The 15,488-nt window shown below is 50.8% G+C and overlaps 1 protein-coding gene across 1 annotated transcript in view; it reads left to right on the top strand.

Annotated features, from left to right (window-relative positions):
• Positions 1-15,488, top strand: part of LOC144496726 (valine--tRNA ligase-like) — a 79,142-nt gene that overhangs the window by 24,724 nt on the left and 38,930 nt on the right. The window contains 6 exon segments of the mRNA XM_078217228.1: positions 1,499-1,589; positions 4,055-4,179; positions 5,023-5,126; positions 7,108-7,266; positions 8,922-9,012; positions 11,476-11,581. Coding sequence (XP_078073354.1) covers positions 1,499-1,589; positions 4,055-4,179; positions 5,023-5,126; positions 7,108-7,266; positions 8,922-9,012; positions 11,476-11,581 — 676 coding nt within the window.

The raw sequence follows: 15,488 nt of genomic DNA, 5'->3' as shown, positions 1-15,488 counted from the left end.
AGGGTCAGTTACGAGGGGACACAAGTTAAAAGTGAGGGGCAGGAGGTTTAGGGATTTGAGGAAAAACGTTTTTACCCAGAGGGTGGTGAGGGTCTGGAATGCGCTGCCTGGGAGGGTGGTGGAGGCGGGATGCCTCACATCCTGTAAACAGTACCTGGATGAGTACTTGGCACATCATAACATTCAGGGCTATGGGCCAAGTGCTGGCAAGTGGGATTAGGTGTGCAGGTCAGGGCTTTTCATGCGTCGGTGCAGACTCGATGGGCTGAAGGGCCTCTTCTACACTGTAGTATTCTGTGATTCTGAGTGACTCGGAGGGGAACCTCCAGATGGGGGTGTCCCCAGGTATCTGCTGCCCTTGTCCTTCTAGATGCTAGTGGTCGTGGGTTTGGAAGGTGCTGCCTGAGGAGCCTTGGTGAGTTGCTGCAGTGCATCTTGTAGATGGTACACACGGCTGTCACTGTGTGTCGGTGGTGGAGGGAGCGAATGTTTGTGGATGGGGTGCCAATCAAGCGGGGCTACTTTGTCCTGGATGGTGTCGAGCTTCTCGAGTGTTGTTGGAGCTGCAGCATCCAGGGAAGAGTGTGTTTGTGTGAGAGACACAGGGGCAGACCATTCAGCCCATTGAACGTGTTCTGAACTGGCTGAGGGCCGCGGGAGACACTCGGCTCAAGGGGCAACAAATGCTGCCCTTGCCCAGTTCCGCCCAGGTCCCTTGAATGGGAAGTGGGGGGGAGGGGGGGGTTTGACTGACTTAATTAACCCCACTTCCCTCAACTGGCGATCTCATCCCCTTTTGAAAGTTTTTTATTCATTTGTGGGACATGGGTGTCGCTGGCTGCCCCAGTATTTACTGCCCATCTCTAATTGCCCCTTGAACCGAGTGTCTCACTCGGCCATTTCAGGGGGCAGTTGAGAGCCAACCACATTGCTGTGACTCTGGAGTCACGTGTAGGCCAGACCGGGGAAGGACGATGGATTTCCTTCCCTGAAGGACGAATGGGTTTTTGTGGCAATCGACAATGGTTCCATAGTCAGCATTAGTCTTTTAATTCCAGATATTTTTTACTGAATTCAAATTCCACCGTCTGCCGTGGTGGGATTCGAACCTGGATCTCCAGAGCGTTACCCTGGGTCTCTGGATTACGCGTCCAGTGATAACACCACTACGCCACCCTCTCACCAGATGGTTACGATTGACTCTGCATCGCAGATCCTCATGACAAATAACACCTCCTCACCTCTCTTTTTTTGTGGCCTTTTGTTTAAAACCTGGGACCTCCTGCCACTGGAAACAGTTTCTCCTTGTTTATTCCTCTGGACCCTGCCGGGAGTTTGGGCGTGTCGGTGGGACGCTGGCGCCCGGGGGCACAGCGTGGGCAGCAGGGAGTTACTTTGTGGTGCGAGGGAGAGTGGGCCCCCACGATGATTCGAACTCGCTGACTCGCAGGCGCAGCGGAACTGACGCGGTGCCATTCTTTTGCTCTCTTCCCCACAGAATCTGAAAGGAAAGTTTGTGGTGCATCCTTTCTGCCACCGGAAAATGGCCGTGGTCTTTGACGAGTTTGTGGACATGAACTTTGGGACGGGTAAGGCTCCAGTTCCCTCCCTCATTTTTAGACGCTTGAAGGGACTAAAGGAGTTGCAATGCTACAGAGCCTTTCACGACCTCGGGCACTTTGCAGCCGGTGCCATTCTTCCGTTGTAATACGGGAAGCGCAGGTGCCAGGCTGTGCATGGCAAGATCCCATGAACGGCGATGTGATAATGGCCAGATCACCTATTTTTAGTGATGTTGTTACACAGGGTGTCAGTTTTCACATGGATACAGTGTTAGAGAGTCCTGGACCAGAATAACTTTACATTATAAAGCCAGACTAGAACCCAATAATTTTTTCAATTTGGCATACGTAAGAGGAAAGGATGCTTCACTCCAGGAGTCATTCCACTGACAAATTAGGGATCCTTTATCAAAACAAGCTTTATTCACTCCAGGGGGTGGCACGGTGACACAGTGGTTAGCACTGCTGACTCACAGCACCAGGGACCTGGGTTCGATTCCCGCCTTGGGTCACTGTCTGTGTGTAGTTTGCACACTCTGTGTGGGTTTCCTCCGGGTGCTCTGGTTTCCTCCCACACTCCAAATATGTGTGCGTTAGGTTGCTTGGCCGTGCTAAAATTGACCCTAGCGTCAGGGGATTAGCAGGTAAATATGTGGGGTTATGGGAATAGGGCCTGGGTGGAATTGTTCCCGGTGCAGTCTCGGTGGGCCGAATGGCCTCCTTCTGCACTGTAGGGATTCTATTTCTAAAAAAAATGAAGCAGCTAAACCCTGAGTTGAACAATCTTAAAACATGAAAAGAAACTCTACTTTCTAACATATCACTATTTCAGTTCCAAATAAGCAGCATTCTTCTGACAGACTTAAAACCCACTTTAAATATAGTTAGCAATCACAAATATACTTGCTATAATGAATGTCGGCAGCCTTCGGGTTTTCAGAGAGTTATGGAGCATTCAGAATCCTGCAAAACCCTCCGAACTTCATCCCAAACAGCCCAACTCCAACTCATTTCTGTAAAAGCCTGGTTCTTTATTTTGCTACAGCTCCAGGACTGCATGTAAACTGCAACATCACATGACCCTGTCAATCACTCGAATCTGAAATCCCAGGGGAACTTAAGCCAACAAAAGTCCGTTAACTCTTCTGAACATACCCACTTGTCAGGTAGAAGTGAGTAATCATCCTGCTCTCCCAGCATCTGAGCTGTATTGCTACAGGAAAAAGCTGAACTTAAAAACATTCTCCGGAAACATAAAAAAGACACACAATATGGAAACATATAATTTGCTGGAGGCATGATCTTCTCTGCTCAGCCCCGTCAAACTCGCTCATAATGTAAAAAACACTCAACAAAGAAAATTACAGCACAGGAACAGGCCCTTTGGCCCTCCAGGCCTGCACCGACCATGCTCCCCGTCCGAACTAAAACCCCCTACCCTTCCGGGGACCATATCCCTCTATTCCCATCCTATTCATGTATTTGTCAAGACGCCCCTTAAAACTCACGATGGTATCTGCTTCCACTACCTCACCCGGCAGCGAGTTCCAGGCACCCACCACCCTCTATGTAAAAAATCTGCCTCGTACATCTCCTTTAAACCTTGCCCCTCGCACCTTAAACCTGTGCCCCCTAGTAATTGACTCTTCCACCCTGGGAAAAAGCTTCTGACTATCCACTCTGTCCATGCCTCTCATAATCTTGTAGACTTCTATCAGGTCACCCCTCAACCTCCATCGCTCCAGTGAGAACAAACCAAGTTTCTCCAACCTCTCCTCATAGCTAATGCCCTCCATACCAGGCAACATCCTGGTAAATCTTTTCTGTACCCTCTCCAAAGCCTCCACGTCCTTCTGGTAGTGTGGCGACCAGAATTGAACACTATATTCCAAGTGCGGCCTAACTAAGGTTCTATAAAGCTGCAACATGACTTGCCAATTTTTAAACTCAGTGCCTTGGTTGATGAAGGCAAGTATGTCTTCTTGACTTCCTTCTCCACCTGCGTTGCCACTTTCAGTGACCTGTGTACCTGTACACCCAGATCACTCTGCCTATCAATACTCTGAAGGGTTCTGCCATTTACTGCATATTTCCCATCTGTATTAGACCTTCCAAAATGACCTTCCTCTCAGTTCACCCATCAGAGTTCTCTTCCCAAATTTGGGTGAAGGATATCTATTGGCCTGGGCACGGGTAAGAAATAGTTTGTCGGGAGCTTTTACGATGGTCCGAATGGGGGCGGGGGGTTAGGATTAGGCCTCAGGCTTCGGGCCTCACCTGGAAGAAGGCAGCTGCGACAGGGCGGGGCTCCTTCAGCGCTGCACTGGGGAGAGTTAGCCTGGATTGTGGGCTCAAGTCTCGGGAGCAAGGATCGTGACCGGACGTGGGTGGATTATCCTCCCCTATTGGGATAACGGAGATATTTGGATGTGACAGCCCCAGGGAAGTGACCAAGGCAGCTATCCAACCGCTTTAATGTTTCCTTTCTTCAGGTGCTGTAAAGATCACCCCCGCTCACGACCAGAACGACTATGAAGTGGGTTTGAGACACAGTTTGGAATTCATTAGCATCATGGATGATAACGGCTACCTCATCAACGTTCCTGAACCGTTCCTGGTAATCAATATATAATTCCCATTCTCCTTGGAAAGGTCTGTGTTCTTAACGCTGTGGATATTAACAATACAATTCCCACTTTAGCGCACCCAAACACTCCCAGGACAGGTACAGCACGGCTTCAATACAGAGTAAAGCTCCCTCTACACTGTCCCCATCAAACACTCCCAGGACAGGTACAGCACGGGGTTAGATACAGAGTAAAGCTCCCTCTACACTGTCCCCATCAAACACTCCCAGGACAGGTACAGCACGGGGTTAGATACAGAGTAAAGCTCCCTCTACACTGTCCCCATCAAACACTCCCAGGACAGGTACAGCACGGGGTTAGATACAGAGTAAAGCTCCCTCTACACTGTCCCCATCAAACACTCCCAGGACAGGTACAGCACGGGGTTAGATACAGAGTAAAGCTCCCTCTACACTGTCCCCATCAAACACTCCCAGGACAGGTACAGCACGGGGTTAGATACAGAGTAAAGCTCCCTCTGCACTGTCCCCATCAAACACTCCCAGGACAGGTACAGCACGGGGTTAGATACAGAGTAAAGCTCCCTCTACACTGTCCCCCATCAAACACTCCCAGGACAGGTACAGCACGGGGTTAGATACAGAGTAAAACTCCCTCTACCCTGTCCCCCATCAAACACTCCCAGGACAGGTACAGCACGGGGTTAGATACAGAGTAAAGCTCCCTCTACACTGTCCCCATCAAACACTCCCAGGACGGATACGGCACGGGGTTGGATGCTATCCTTCAGGGAGCAGTGTATCGAACGCTGTAATCTAACCCGCATTGAACCTTTATGTGACTTTATTTCTTCACATTCCCTCCTGCCGCAGGGGATGAAGCGTTTCGATGCTCGGAAGGCAGTACTGGAAGCCCTGATACAGAAAGGGCTCTTCAAGGAGGTGAAGGACAATCCAATGGTCGTACCCGTCTGCAGGTATGGAGCGGACACAAACCCCGTTCCAGTGCAAAGTCGCACTGTTCGGAAAGGGCCATGTCTGTGAACAAAACCAGCCAATCCCAGTCTCGCTTGTGAGGAGAGAGGTTCCATCATCGTGTGTGTTGGACCAATGAGCGGCATAGGCTTGAAGGGCCGAAGGGCCTGTTTCCTGTGCTGTACTGTTCTTTGTTCTTTGTGTTGCTTTGATAGAAAGATGTGGGATGGAGGCTGTTATCAATAGGGTCACGGTCACGGCCAATGGGAATCTGGGGAGCAGGTGGGGGCCTGTGTCTGCGTTTTTAAGACATTAAGGGAGAAGAATCATAGAATCCCTACAGTGCAGAAGGAGGCCATGCAGTCCATCAGGTCTGCACTGACCCTCCCACAGAGTATCTTACCCAGGGTCTACCCCCTGCCCTACTTACCATGGCCAATCCCCCCTAACCTGCACATCTTTGGACACTAAGGGGCAATTTACCATGGCCAATCTACCCTCATCAGCAGAGAAGTGGCAGATGGACTTCAACCCGGATAAATGTGTAGAGGTCCATTTTGGCAGGTCAAATGGGATGAAAGAGTATAATCTTAGAAAATCTTAGAAACCCTACAGCACAGAAAGAGGCCATTCAGCCCATCGAGGCTGCACCGACCACAATCCCACCCAGGCCCTACCCCCACATATTTTACCCACTAATCCCTCTAACCTACACATCCCAGGACTCTTAAGGGGCAATTTTTTTTTTTAAACCTGGCCAATCCCCCTAACCCGCACATCTTTGGAGTGTGGGAGGAAACCGGAGCACCCGGAGGAAACCCACGCAGACACGAGGAGAATGTGCAAACTCCACACAGACAGTGACCCAAGCCGGTATAGTATCAAGGGTAAGACTCTTAGCAGTGCAGAGGATCAGAAGGACCTTGGGGTCCGGGTCCATAGGACTCTTAAATTGGCCTCGCAGGTAGAGGAGGTGGTCAAGAAGGCGTATGGTGTGCTGGCCTTCACCAATCGAGGGATTGAGTTTAGGAGTCGGGAGATAATGATGCAGCTATATAAGACTCTCGTCAGACCCCACTTGGAGTACTGTGCTCAGTTCTGGTCGCCTCATTACAGGAGGGATGTGGAAATGATTGAAAGAGCGCAGAGAAGATTTACAAGGATGTTGCCTGGATTAGTTGGCATGCCTTATGAGGATAGGCTGAGGGAGCTCGGTCTTTTCTCCTTGGAGAGACGAAGGATGAGAGGTATAGATCGGGTGGACTCTCATTTTCCCATGGTGGAAATGGCTGCTACGAGGGGACACAGGTTTAAGGTGCTGGGAGGTAGGTACAGAGGAGATGTCAGGGGTAAGTTTTTCACACAGAGGGTGGTGGGCGAGTGGAATCGGCTGCCATCAGTGGTGGTGGAGGCAAACTCGATAGGGTCTTTTAAGAGACTTCTGGACAAGTACATGGGACTTAATAGGATTGAGGGTTATAGGTAAGCCTATATATAAGCCTAGGTAGGTAGGGACATGACCAGTGCAACTTGTGGGCCGAAGGGCCTGTTTGTGCTGTAGTTTTTCTATGTACTATCTTTTGGACTGGGAGGAAACCGGAGCACCCGGAGGAAACCCACGCAGACACGGGGAGAACGTGCAAACTCCACACAGAGTTAGCTGACCCCGAATCGTACCCAGCGCCGTGAGGCGATATCCAATGACCCTTTGAACGTCCCGGTTGAATCTGCTTCCAGTGCCTCTGCAGGACAGAGCTCTCGGGCAGTCAGTGAGCCTCGATCACAGACACAGACGAGGAGGGGGGTGGTTTTAGAATGAGAGAGGCAGGATGGCGAGCTGGCAGCAAGAAGAGGTGGTGAGATTGGCGGGTGGGGAAGGTGGGGTGGGCAGACTGAGGACGGTCTCACAAGCTGAGACACTCGAGGTAAGCGCGGACATAGTGAGCAAGGGAAGCTGAAACGCCGTCTCCCTCCCTTTTCCAGCCGGTCCAAGGACATCGTGGAGCCGCTGTTGAAGCCTCAGTGGTACGTGCGCTGCGGCGAGATGGCAAAAATGGCAGCTGACGCTGTGAGGAATGGAGAACTGAAGATCATTCCGGAAACGCACCTCAAGACCTGGTTTAACTGGATGGACAACATCAGGTACTGGGCCACAATAGGTCGCTTCTGAGGCAGCTGGTAGAGCCATGTAGCGCAGAAAAGGCCCTTTGGCCCATCGAGTCTCCACCTGACAATATCTACCACTAAAGGAGCGCTAATCCCATTTTCCTGCATTCGCAGCTATTATTAACCTCAATGACAAGCATGTGACTGAGTTGTGTGCCTGTATGCTGGAAAAATCTTCATTACCTTGCAGTGGCGCAGTGGTATTGTCACTGGACTAGTAATCCCGAGGCCCAGGCTGTAACACTCTGGGGACCCGGGATCGAATCCCACCCCGGCAACTGGTGGAATTGAAATTTAGTCAATAAAATCTGGAATTGAATCTCATCTCAGGAACGGTGACCATTGACTGTCAGAAAAACCCATCTGGTTCATTAATAATGTCAGGTTTATTTATTAGTCATAAGTTGGCTTACATTAACACTACAATGAAGTCACTGTGAAAATCCCCTAGTCGCCACACTCCAGCGCCTGTACGGGAATTGAACCCACGCTGTTGGCATCGCTCTGCCATCCAGCCAACTGAGCTAAACTGACCCTTACGCGAATAGAGTGCAGAAAGGATTTACTGGGATGCTACCGGGACTTGATGGATTGAGTTATAAGGAGAGGCTGAATAGACTGGGACTTTTTTCTCTGGAGCGTAGAAGGCTTAGGGGTGACCTTGTAGAGGTCTATAAAATAATGAGGGGCATAGATCAGCTAGATAGTCAATATCTTTTCCCAAAGGTAGGGAAGTCTAAAACTAGAGGGCACAGGTTTAAGGTGAGAGGGGAGAGATACAAAAGTGTCCAGAGGGGCAATATTTTCACACAGCGGATGGTGAGTGTCTGGAACAAGCCGCCAGAGGTAGTAGTAGAAGCGGGTACAATTTTGTCCTTTAAAAAGCGTTTAGACAGTTACATGGGTAAGATGGGTGTAGAGGGATATGGGCCAAATGCGGGCAATTGGGACTAGCTTATGGGTTTGAAAAAAAGGACAGCATGGACAAGTTGGGTCGAAGGGCCTGTTTCCATGCTGTAAACCTCTCTGACTCTATGACCATTAGGTGGCAGTGTCGCTCCACCGACACCTTTCTCAGCGGACCTGTGATTCTGGTGATGTGGGTGAAACCATTCTCAGGGCTTCCTAACGTCCCCCTTCGATAAAAATGGTGAAGGCTAAAATGTAGACGCAATGTGTTTGGTTATAGTGCACAGAATCAGGCCTTTTGACCCATCTAGGCCTGTGATGCACGAGTTTCCCCTCAACTCTGAACGAGTCGAATCCTTACCAATTCAATTTTTTTGGGGGGATAATCTGAAACCTTCTCCTCTGGAGCCTGGAGAGAGCGAGTGAGCACTCAGGGTCTGATCTGTACCACATGTTAGACCCTGTCGCTGCCGTCATACCAAGGTGGCGACTGATTTTAGTCTGTCAGTGAAAGCCCACATCACGAGAGAGAATTTTTATTAAATAAACCAAGTATCCTGTCTGTTCTACCACTTGTCCTTTGAATATTTTTGTGTTTGACCCAGATTTCTCTGCTCCTGCAATCCCCTCAGAAACTTTTATCTTTAAAACTCTTATTTTGCAATGTGTTGAATTCAGCCTCTTTCTCAAGTGTTGACGCCCGGTATCTGCCTTCCTTGCAGGGATTGGTGTATTTCCCGGCAGCTGTGGTGGGGTCACCGTACCCCGGCGTACTTCGTAACAGTGAACGACCCCTCTGTCCCCGCCGGAGAGGTAAGGGCCCCGGGGAAAGTGTCGCCACCACTCACGAACCTCAGGATGTCCCAAAGTGCTTTGCAGCCAGAGATCCGTTTGAAGTGTGGTCACTGTTGCAGGGAAGGCAATCGTAGAATCCCTGCAGTGCAGGAGGAGGCCATTCAGCCCATTGAGTCTGCACCGACTCTACTGCAGAGCATCGTACCTAGGCCCACCCACCCCATCCCTGTAATCCCACTCATTTATCCCACAATCCCACCCAACTGGCACATCTTTGGACACCAAGGGAGAATTTAGCATGGCCAATGCACCTAGCCAGCATGTCTTTCAGACTGTGGGAGGCAACCGGAGCATCCGGAAGAAACAATGCAGACGCGGGGGGAAAATGTGCAGAGTCCACACGGACAGTCACCCAAGACCGGAATCGAACCCAGGTTCTTGCAGGCAGCAGTGCTAACCACTGTGCTGCTGTGAAATGCGACAACTGATTTGTGCACAGCAAGCTCCCACAAACCGGTGTAACCACAGCCAGATAATCTTGTCTTTTTTTGTGTGTGATTTTGATTGAAGGGTAAATATTGGCTCCCAGCCCCACCAGGGGAGAACTCCCCTGCCCTTCTGCCAAGTAGCATTGTGAGATCTTTGATATCCAGTTGAGAGGGCAGGTGGAGCCTCAGATCACTGGCTTATCCGAAAGATGGCGGTGCCATATCTGGAGCCATCTTTATCGTCAGTAATGGTTGGGATTCTTGCAAATGCAGTTCTTGCACTTTGGAAGGAGTAATTTGATAAGGAAGTAAACTCTGAAAGGTCTGACACTGGGAAGTTCCAAAGAACAAAGGGAACTTGGTGTGTTTGTCCATAGATCTCTGACGGTGGAAAGGCAGGTTAATAGGGTGGTGAAAAAGGCAGATGGCACATTCGCCTTTATCAATCGGGATATAGATTACAAAAGCAGGGAGGTCATGGTGGAGTTGTATAAAACTTTGGTGAGGCCACAGCTGGAGTACTGTGCGCAGTTCTGGTCGCCACATTATAGGAAGGATGTGATTGCACTGGAGGGGATCCAGAGGAGATTCACCAGGATGCTGCCTGGGATGGAACATTTAAGTTATAAAGAGAGGTTGATAGGCTTGGGTTGTTTTCTCTGGAGCAGAGAAGACTGAGGGGGCGACCTGATTGAGGTGAACAAGATTATGAGGGACATGGACAGGGTGGATAGGGAGCAGCTGTTCCCCTTAGCTGAACAGTCAGTTATGAGGGGACACAAGTTAAAAGCGAGGGGTGGGAGGTTTAGGGGGGAATTTGAGGAAAAGCTTTTTGTACCCAGAGGGTGGTGAGGGTCTGGAATGCGCTGCCTGGGAGGGTGGTGGAGGCGGGATGCCTCACATCCTTTAAAAAGTACCTGCATGAGCACTTGGCACGTCATAACATTCAGGGCTATGGGCCACGTGCTGGCGAGTGGGATTAGGTGGGCAAGTCAGGGCTTTTCATGCATTGGTGCAGACTCGATGGGCCGAAGGGCCTCTCCTGCTCTGTAGTATTCTGTGAAGTGACAAACCATCTCACCCTTCATCCAAACAGATTTGGAGCAGGATTTGGCCACTCGGCCGGCACAGAGACGATGGGCCGAAGGGGCTCCTCCTGTGCTGTAAAACCCAGTGACGAATAAGATGACATCCCGCTCCTCTGAAAGGGTTGATGGAGTCAGGACAGAGACACCAGTCCCTGTGGTGGGGGAGTCCAGATCAAAGGGGGCAGGAGGTTAAAACTGAAGCCAACTTGTTCAGGGGTAAAGTCAGGGACACCGGAAAGGGCAGTGGAAATCTGGAACACTCGCACAAACAGAGGGAATAGCGCTCGGAAAAACGGGGCTTGGGTGGGACAGTAAGAAAACACTGAAGCCACAATTGGACTGTGTTTGCTCACCGTACGGTCACTGACAGCACCAACAATAGGTCACTTTCAACATCAGCCGTTAGGAAACAGCAGGGACAGGCGAGAGGGGCTGAATGGCCTCCCCGTCAGACAGACAGAGAGGGGCTGAATGGCCTCCCCGTCAGGACAGGTGAGAGGGGCTGAATGGCCTCCCCGTCAGACAGACAGAGAGAGGGGCTGAATGGCCTCCCCATCAGGACAGGTGAGAGGGGCTGAATGGCCTCCCCGGCAGGACAGACAGAGGGGCTGAATGGCCTCCCCGTCGGACAGACAGAGGGGCTGAATGGCCTCCCCGTCGGACAGACAGAGGGGCTGAATGGCCTCCCCGTCGGACAGACAGAGGGGCTGAATGGCCTCCCCGTCAGACAGAGGGGCTGAATGGCCTCCCCGGCAGGACAGACAGAGGGGCTGAATGGCCTCCCCGTCGGACAGACAGAGGGGCTGAATGGCCTCTCTGCCTCCCCCCACTCCCCCTGTCCCGCTTCCTCTGTGCCTCCGGTGGTTGCAGTTGGACTAAAATCCGCACCCTCTCTTTCCGCCTAGGACGCAGACGGGACTTACTGGGTGAGCGGCCAGACGGAGGAGATTGCCAGACAGAAGGCAGCCAAGAAATTCAACGTCTCTCCAGACCAGATCTCGCTCCGACAAGGTGAGCGGCGTGTCCTTTCCCAGTGCCTTCGGCTGCCATAGGAACCATCGGAATTCGGAGCAGGAGTAGGCCATTCGGCCCCTTGCACCTACTCCCCCATTCGATAAGACCATGGCTGACCTGATTGTAACCTCACATTCCCGACTGCAACCCCCCACACACCCCTCCTCCCCTCCACCCCACCTCGACTCCCACATTTATCCAAATCCTCTCTGTCTCTGCCTCAGTTTCCAGCCTCCAGACGTCCACACAACAGCGACCCGCCGAAAAGAGTCTCCCTTCCAGCGGTGCTGACCCCTTATTTTTGGCCCCTGGTTCTAGCCCCCTCACATCAATGGCAAACATCCTCCCAGCAGCCACCCTCACTGTCTGTGCGGAGTCTGCACGTTCTCCTCTTTGTTTAACTGGAGTGAGAGTGGGGGAGAGAGTCTTAGCAGGAGTGCTGAGAGTAAGCTAAGAAGTGATTTAATTATTCATTTATTCATTTAAGGGTATTCCTAGTATATTTCGCGGGCTTTTTTCAGGGTTTTGAATTGAGGAAGTGAGGTCAGCTGAAGGGGATTCTGGGAGGTTGAGTCTTAGTATAAAAGGCAGTTACTTGGGGGGTTCGTCGGGAGCATTAAAAGCCGTCTGCACTATACAACGGGCAGCGTCGGGAGCGGGCAGTGGAGTGAGTGGGGAGCAGAGTGTGCATTATAAGGGCTTTGGCTCACAGGGCTTGGGCTGAAAGGGCAAGGCAAGGCTAGTTATTTTTTACCCAACCCTATAAAGGATAAGGGCAGGTATGAGTGATCGGCCAGTTCAGTGCTTCCGATGTGGGATGTGGGAGTTTCTGCAAACACCGAGCTTCCCAGAGGTTCACATAAGTGCCAGGTGCGTGGAACTGCAGCTCTTGAGAGACCGTGTTAGGGAACTGGAGCTGCAGATCGCTGACCTTAGCCTAATCAGGGAAAATGGGAGAAAAATTGACAGCAGTTATAGGCAACTATTTACACCGGGGCATCGGGAGAATGACACGTGGGTCACAGTTAGGAGGAGTAAAGGGCAGAAGGGTAAAGTACAAGGGAGGTCTCCAGAGGTGTCTCAAAATAGGAAGGGCTTGGTGACAGGTGTGAGAGGGGAGGGGAGTGGACAGTTAGAAGAAGGGTCACCTGTGGTTGTCCCACTCCAAAACAGGTATATTGTTTTAGATAGTGTGGGGGAGTGTGCCTCTCCAGGGGTAAGACACAGTGACCAGGTCACTGGCACACAGTCAGGCTCTGTGGCCCGGAAAGGGAAGAGAGGGGTTAGGAGAGCGATAGTGGTGGGGGATGCGTCAGTTAGAGGCACAGACAGGCGATTCTGTGGGGGCGAACGGGACTCCAGGATGGTAGTCTGCCTACCTGGTGCTGGGGTCACGGATGTCTCCGAGCGGATAGGAGGCATTTTAAAAGGGGAAGATAAAGAAACGGATGTCATTATACACATTGGTGGAAATGACGTAGATAGGAAGAGTAGGGGGGTCCTAAGGGAGCAATTCAGGGAGTTGGGAAATAGGTTAAAAAGTAGGGTCACTAGGGTGGCCATCTCTGGGCTGCTCCCAATGCCTCGTGCCAGTGAGGATAAGAATAGGGAGTTGGTTCAAATGAATGCCTGGCTAAAGGACTGGTCCAGGAGGGAGGGCTTTATTTTCATAGACCAATGGGAGGTTTTCAGGAGAGGATGGCACCTGTACAAGAGGGAGGGGTCACAACTAAGTTGGAAGGGCACAAATATCCTGGCTGGGAGCTTTGCTAATGCAGTTCGGGGGGGTTTAAACTAGTATGGCAGGGGGGTGGGGATCAAACTATTAGGTCTATAAGTGTGGTGGCTGGGGACGAGCTTGGGGCTGGGACAAGGCTGGCAAAGAAGAAGAGCACTCTGGGGGAGGACGACCTCACTGAGCCTGGGGGTCTGGAGTGCTTATACTTCAATGCAAGGAGCGTAGCAGGTAAAACAGACGAACTTGGGGCCTTAATGCGCACGAGGAATTTGGATGTGGTTGCGGTGACGGAGACTTGGTTGAAAGAGGGACAGGACTGGCAGCTGAATATTCCAGGGTACAAGTGTTTTAGGCGAGACAGAGGAGGGGCCAAAAGAGGTGGGGGAGTAGCGGTATTGGTTGGAGAGCATATTACAGCGGTGCAGAGGGAGGACAATTCGGAGGAGTCGTGTAGCGAGTCACTCTGGGTGGAGCTTAGAAACAGGAAAGGCGCAGTCACTATGTTGGGGGTGTACTACAGGCCCCCCAACAGCCCAAGGGAAGTGGAAGAATGGATATGTCAGGAGATACTGGATAGGTGCAGGAAATATAGGGTTGTTGTAGTGGGAGACTTCAATTTCCCTGGTATAGACTGGAAATCGCTGAGGGCAGGGACTCTGGATGGTGAGGCATTTGTAAAATGTGTACAGGAGGGTTCGTTGGAACAATATGTGGACAGCCCAACTAGAGAGGGGGCTATACTGGACCTGGTGCTGGGGAATGAGCCCGGTCAGGTCTTCAAAGTTTTGGTCGGGGAACATGTGGCAAATAGTGACCACAATTCTGTTAGCTTTAGGATAGTGATGGAAAAGGATGAGTGGTGTCCCAAGGGTAAGGTGTTGGATTGGGGGAAGGCTAACTTTAGTGGGATCAGGCAGAAATTGGCAGCTCTTGATTGGGAGAGGCTGTTTGAGGGTAAATCCACATCTGGTATGTGGCAGTCTTTTAAGGAACGGTTGTTAGGGCTACAGGACAAGCATGTGCCTGTAAAAAAGAAGGATAGGAAGGGTAGGATTAGAGAACCGTGGATAACCAGGGAAATTGAGGGACTGGTCAAAAAGAAAAGAGAGGCGTATGTTAGGTCCAAGCAGCTAAAGACGGAGGGAGCTCTGGAGGAGTATAATGAAAGTAGGAAAATACTCAAACAGGGAATTAGAAGAGCAAAAAGGGGTCACGAAATGTTCTTGGCAGACAGGATTAAGGAGAATCCCAAGGCATTTTATTCATACGTTAGGAACAAAAGGGTTGTCAGGGAAAAAATCGGACCTCTCAGGGACAAAAGTGGGGACTTATGCTTGGAGCCCAAAGAGGTAGGGGAGATCCTAAATGAATACTTTGCGTCGGTATTCACTAAGGAGAGGGATGTGTTGACTGGGAGTGTCTCGGAGGGGAGTGTTGAACCGTTGGAGAAAATCTCCATTACAAAGGAGGAAGTGTTAGGTTTGTTAGAGAATATAAAGACTGACAAATCCCCAGGGCCTGATGGAATCTATCCAAGGCTGCTCAGGGAGACGAGAGGTGAAATCGTTGGGCCTCTGACGCAGATCTTTGTCTCGTCACTGGACACAGGTGAGGTCCCAGAGGATTGGAGGATAGCCAATGTGGTCCCGTTATTTAAGAAGGGTAGGCCGGTGAGCTTGACGTCCGTGGTGGGGAAGTTGTTGGAGAAGATTCTTAAAGATAGGATGTATGCGCATTTAGAAAGGAATAAACTCATTAACGATAGTCAACATGGTTTTGTGAGAGGGAGGTCATGCCTCACGAACCTGGTGGTGTTTTTTGAAGAAGTGACCAAAATGGTTGACGAAGGAAGGGCCGTGGATGTTGTCTATATGGACTTTAGTAAAGCGTTTGACAAAGTCCCTCATGGTAGGCTAGTGAAAAAGGTTGGATCCCATGGGATAAAGGGGGAGGTGGCTAGATGGGTGGAGAACTGGCTTGGTCATAGAAGTCATGATGTGGAGATGCCGGCGTTGGACTGGGGTAAACACAGTAAGAAGTTTAACAACACCAGGTTAAAGTCCAACAGGTTTATTTGGTAGCAAAAGCCACACAAGCTTTCGAGGCTCTGAGCCCCTTCTTCAGGTGAGTGGGAATTCTGTTCACAAACAGAACTTATAAGACACA

This window comes from Mustelus asterias, chromosome 8, assembly GCF_964213995.1.
Source record: "Mustelus asterias chromosome 8, sMusAst1.hap1.1, whole genome shotgun sequence".
Classification (NCBI taxonomy): domain Eukaryota; kingdom Metazoa; phylum Chordata; class Chondrichthyes; order Carcharhiniformes; family Triakidae; genus Mustelus; species Mustelus asterias.
The sequence above is the reverse complement of the archived record's forward strand: the minus strand, read 5'-3'. Positions and strand labels throughout refer to the sequence as shown.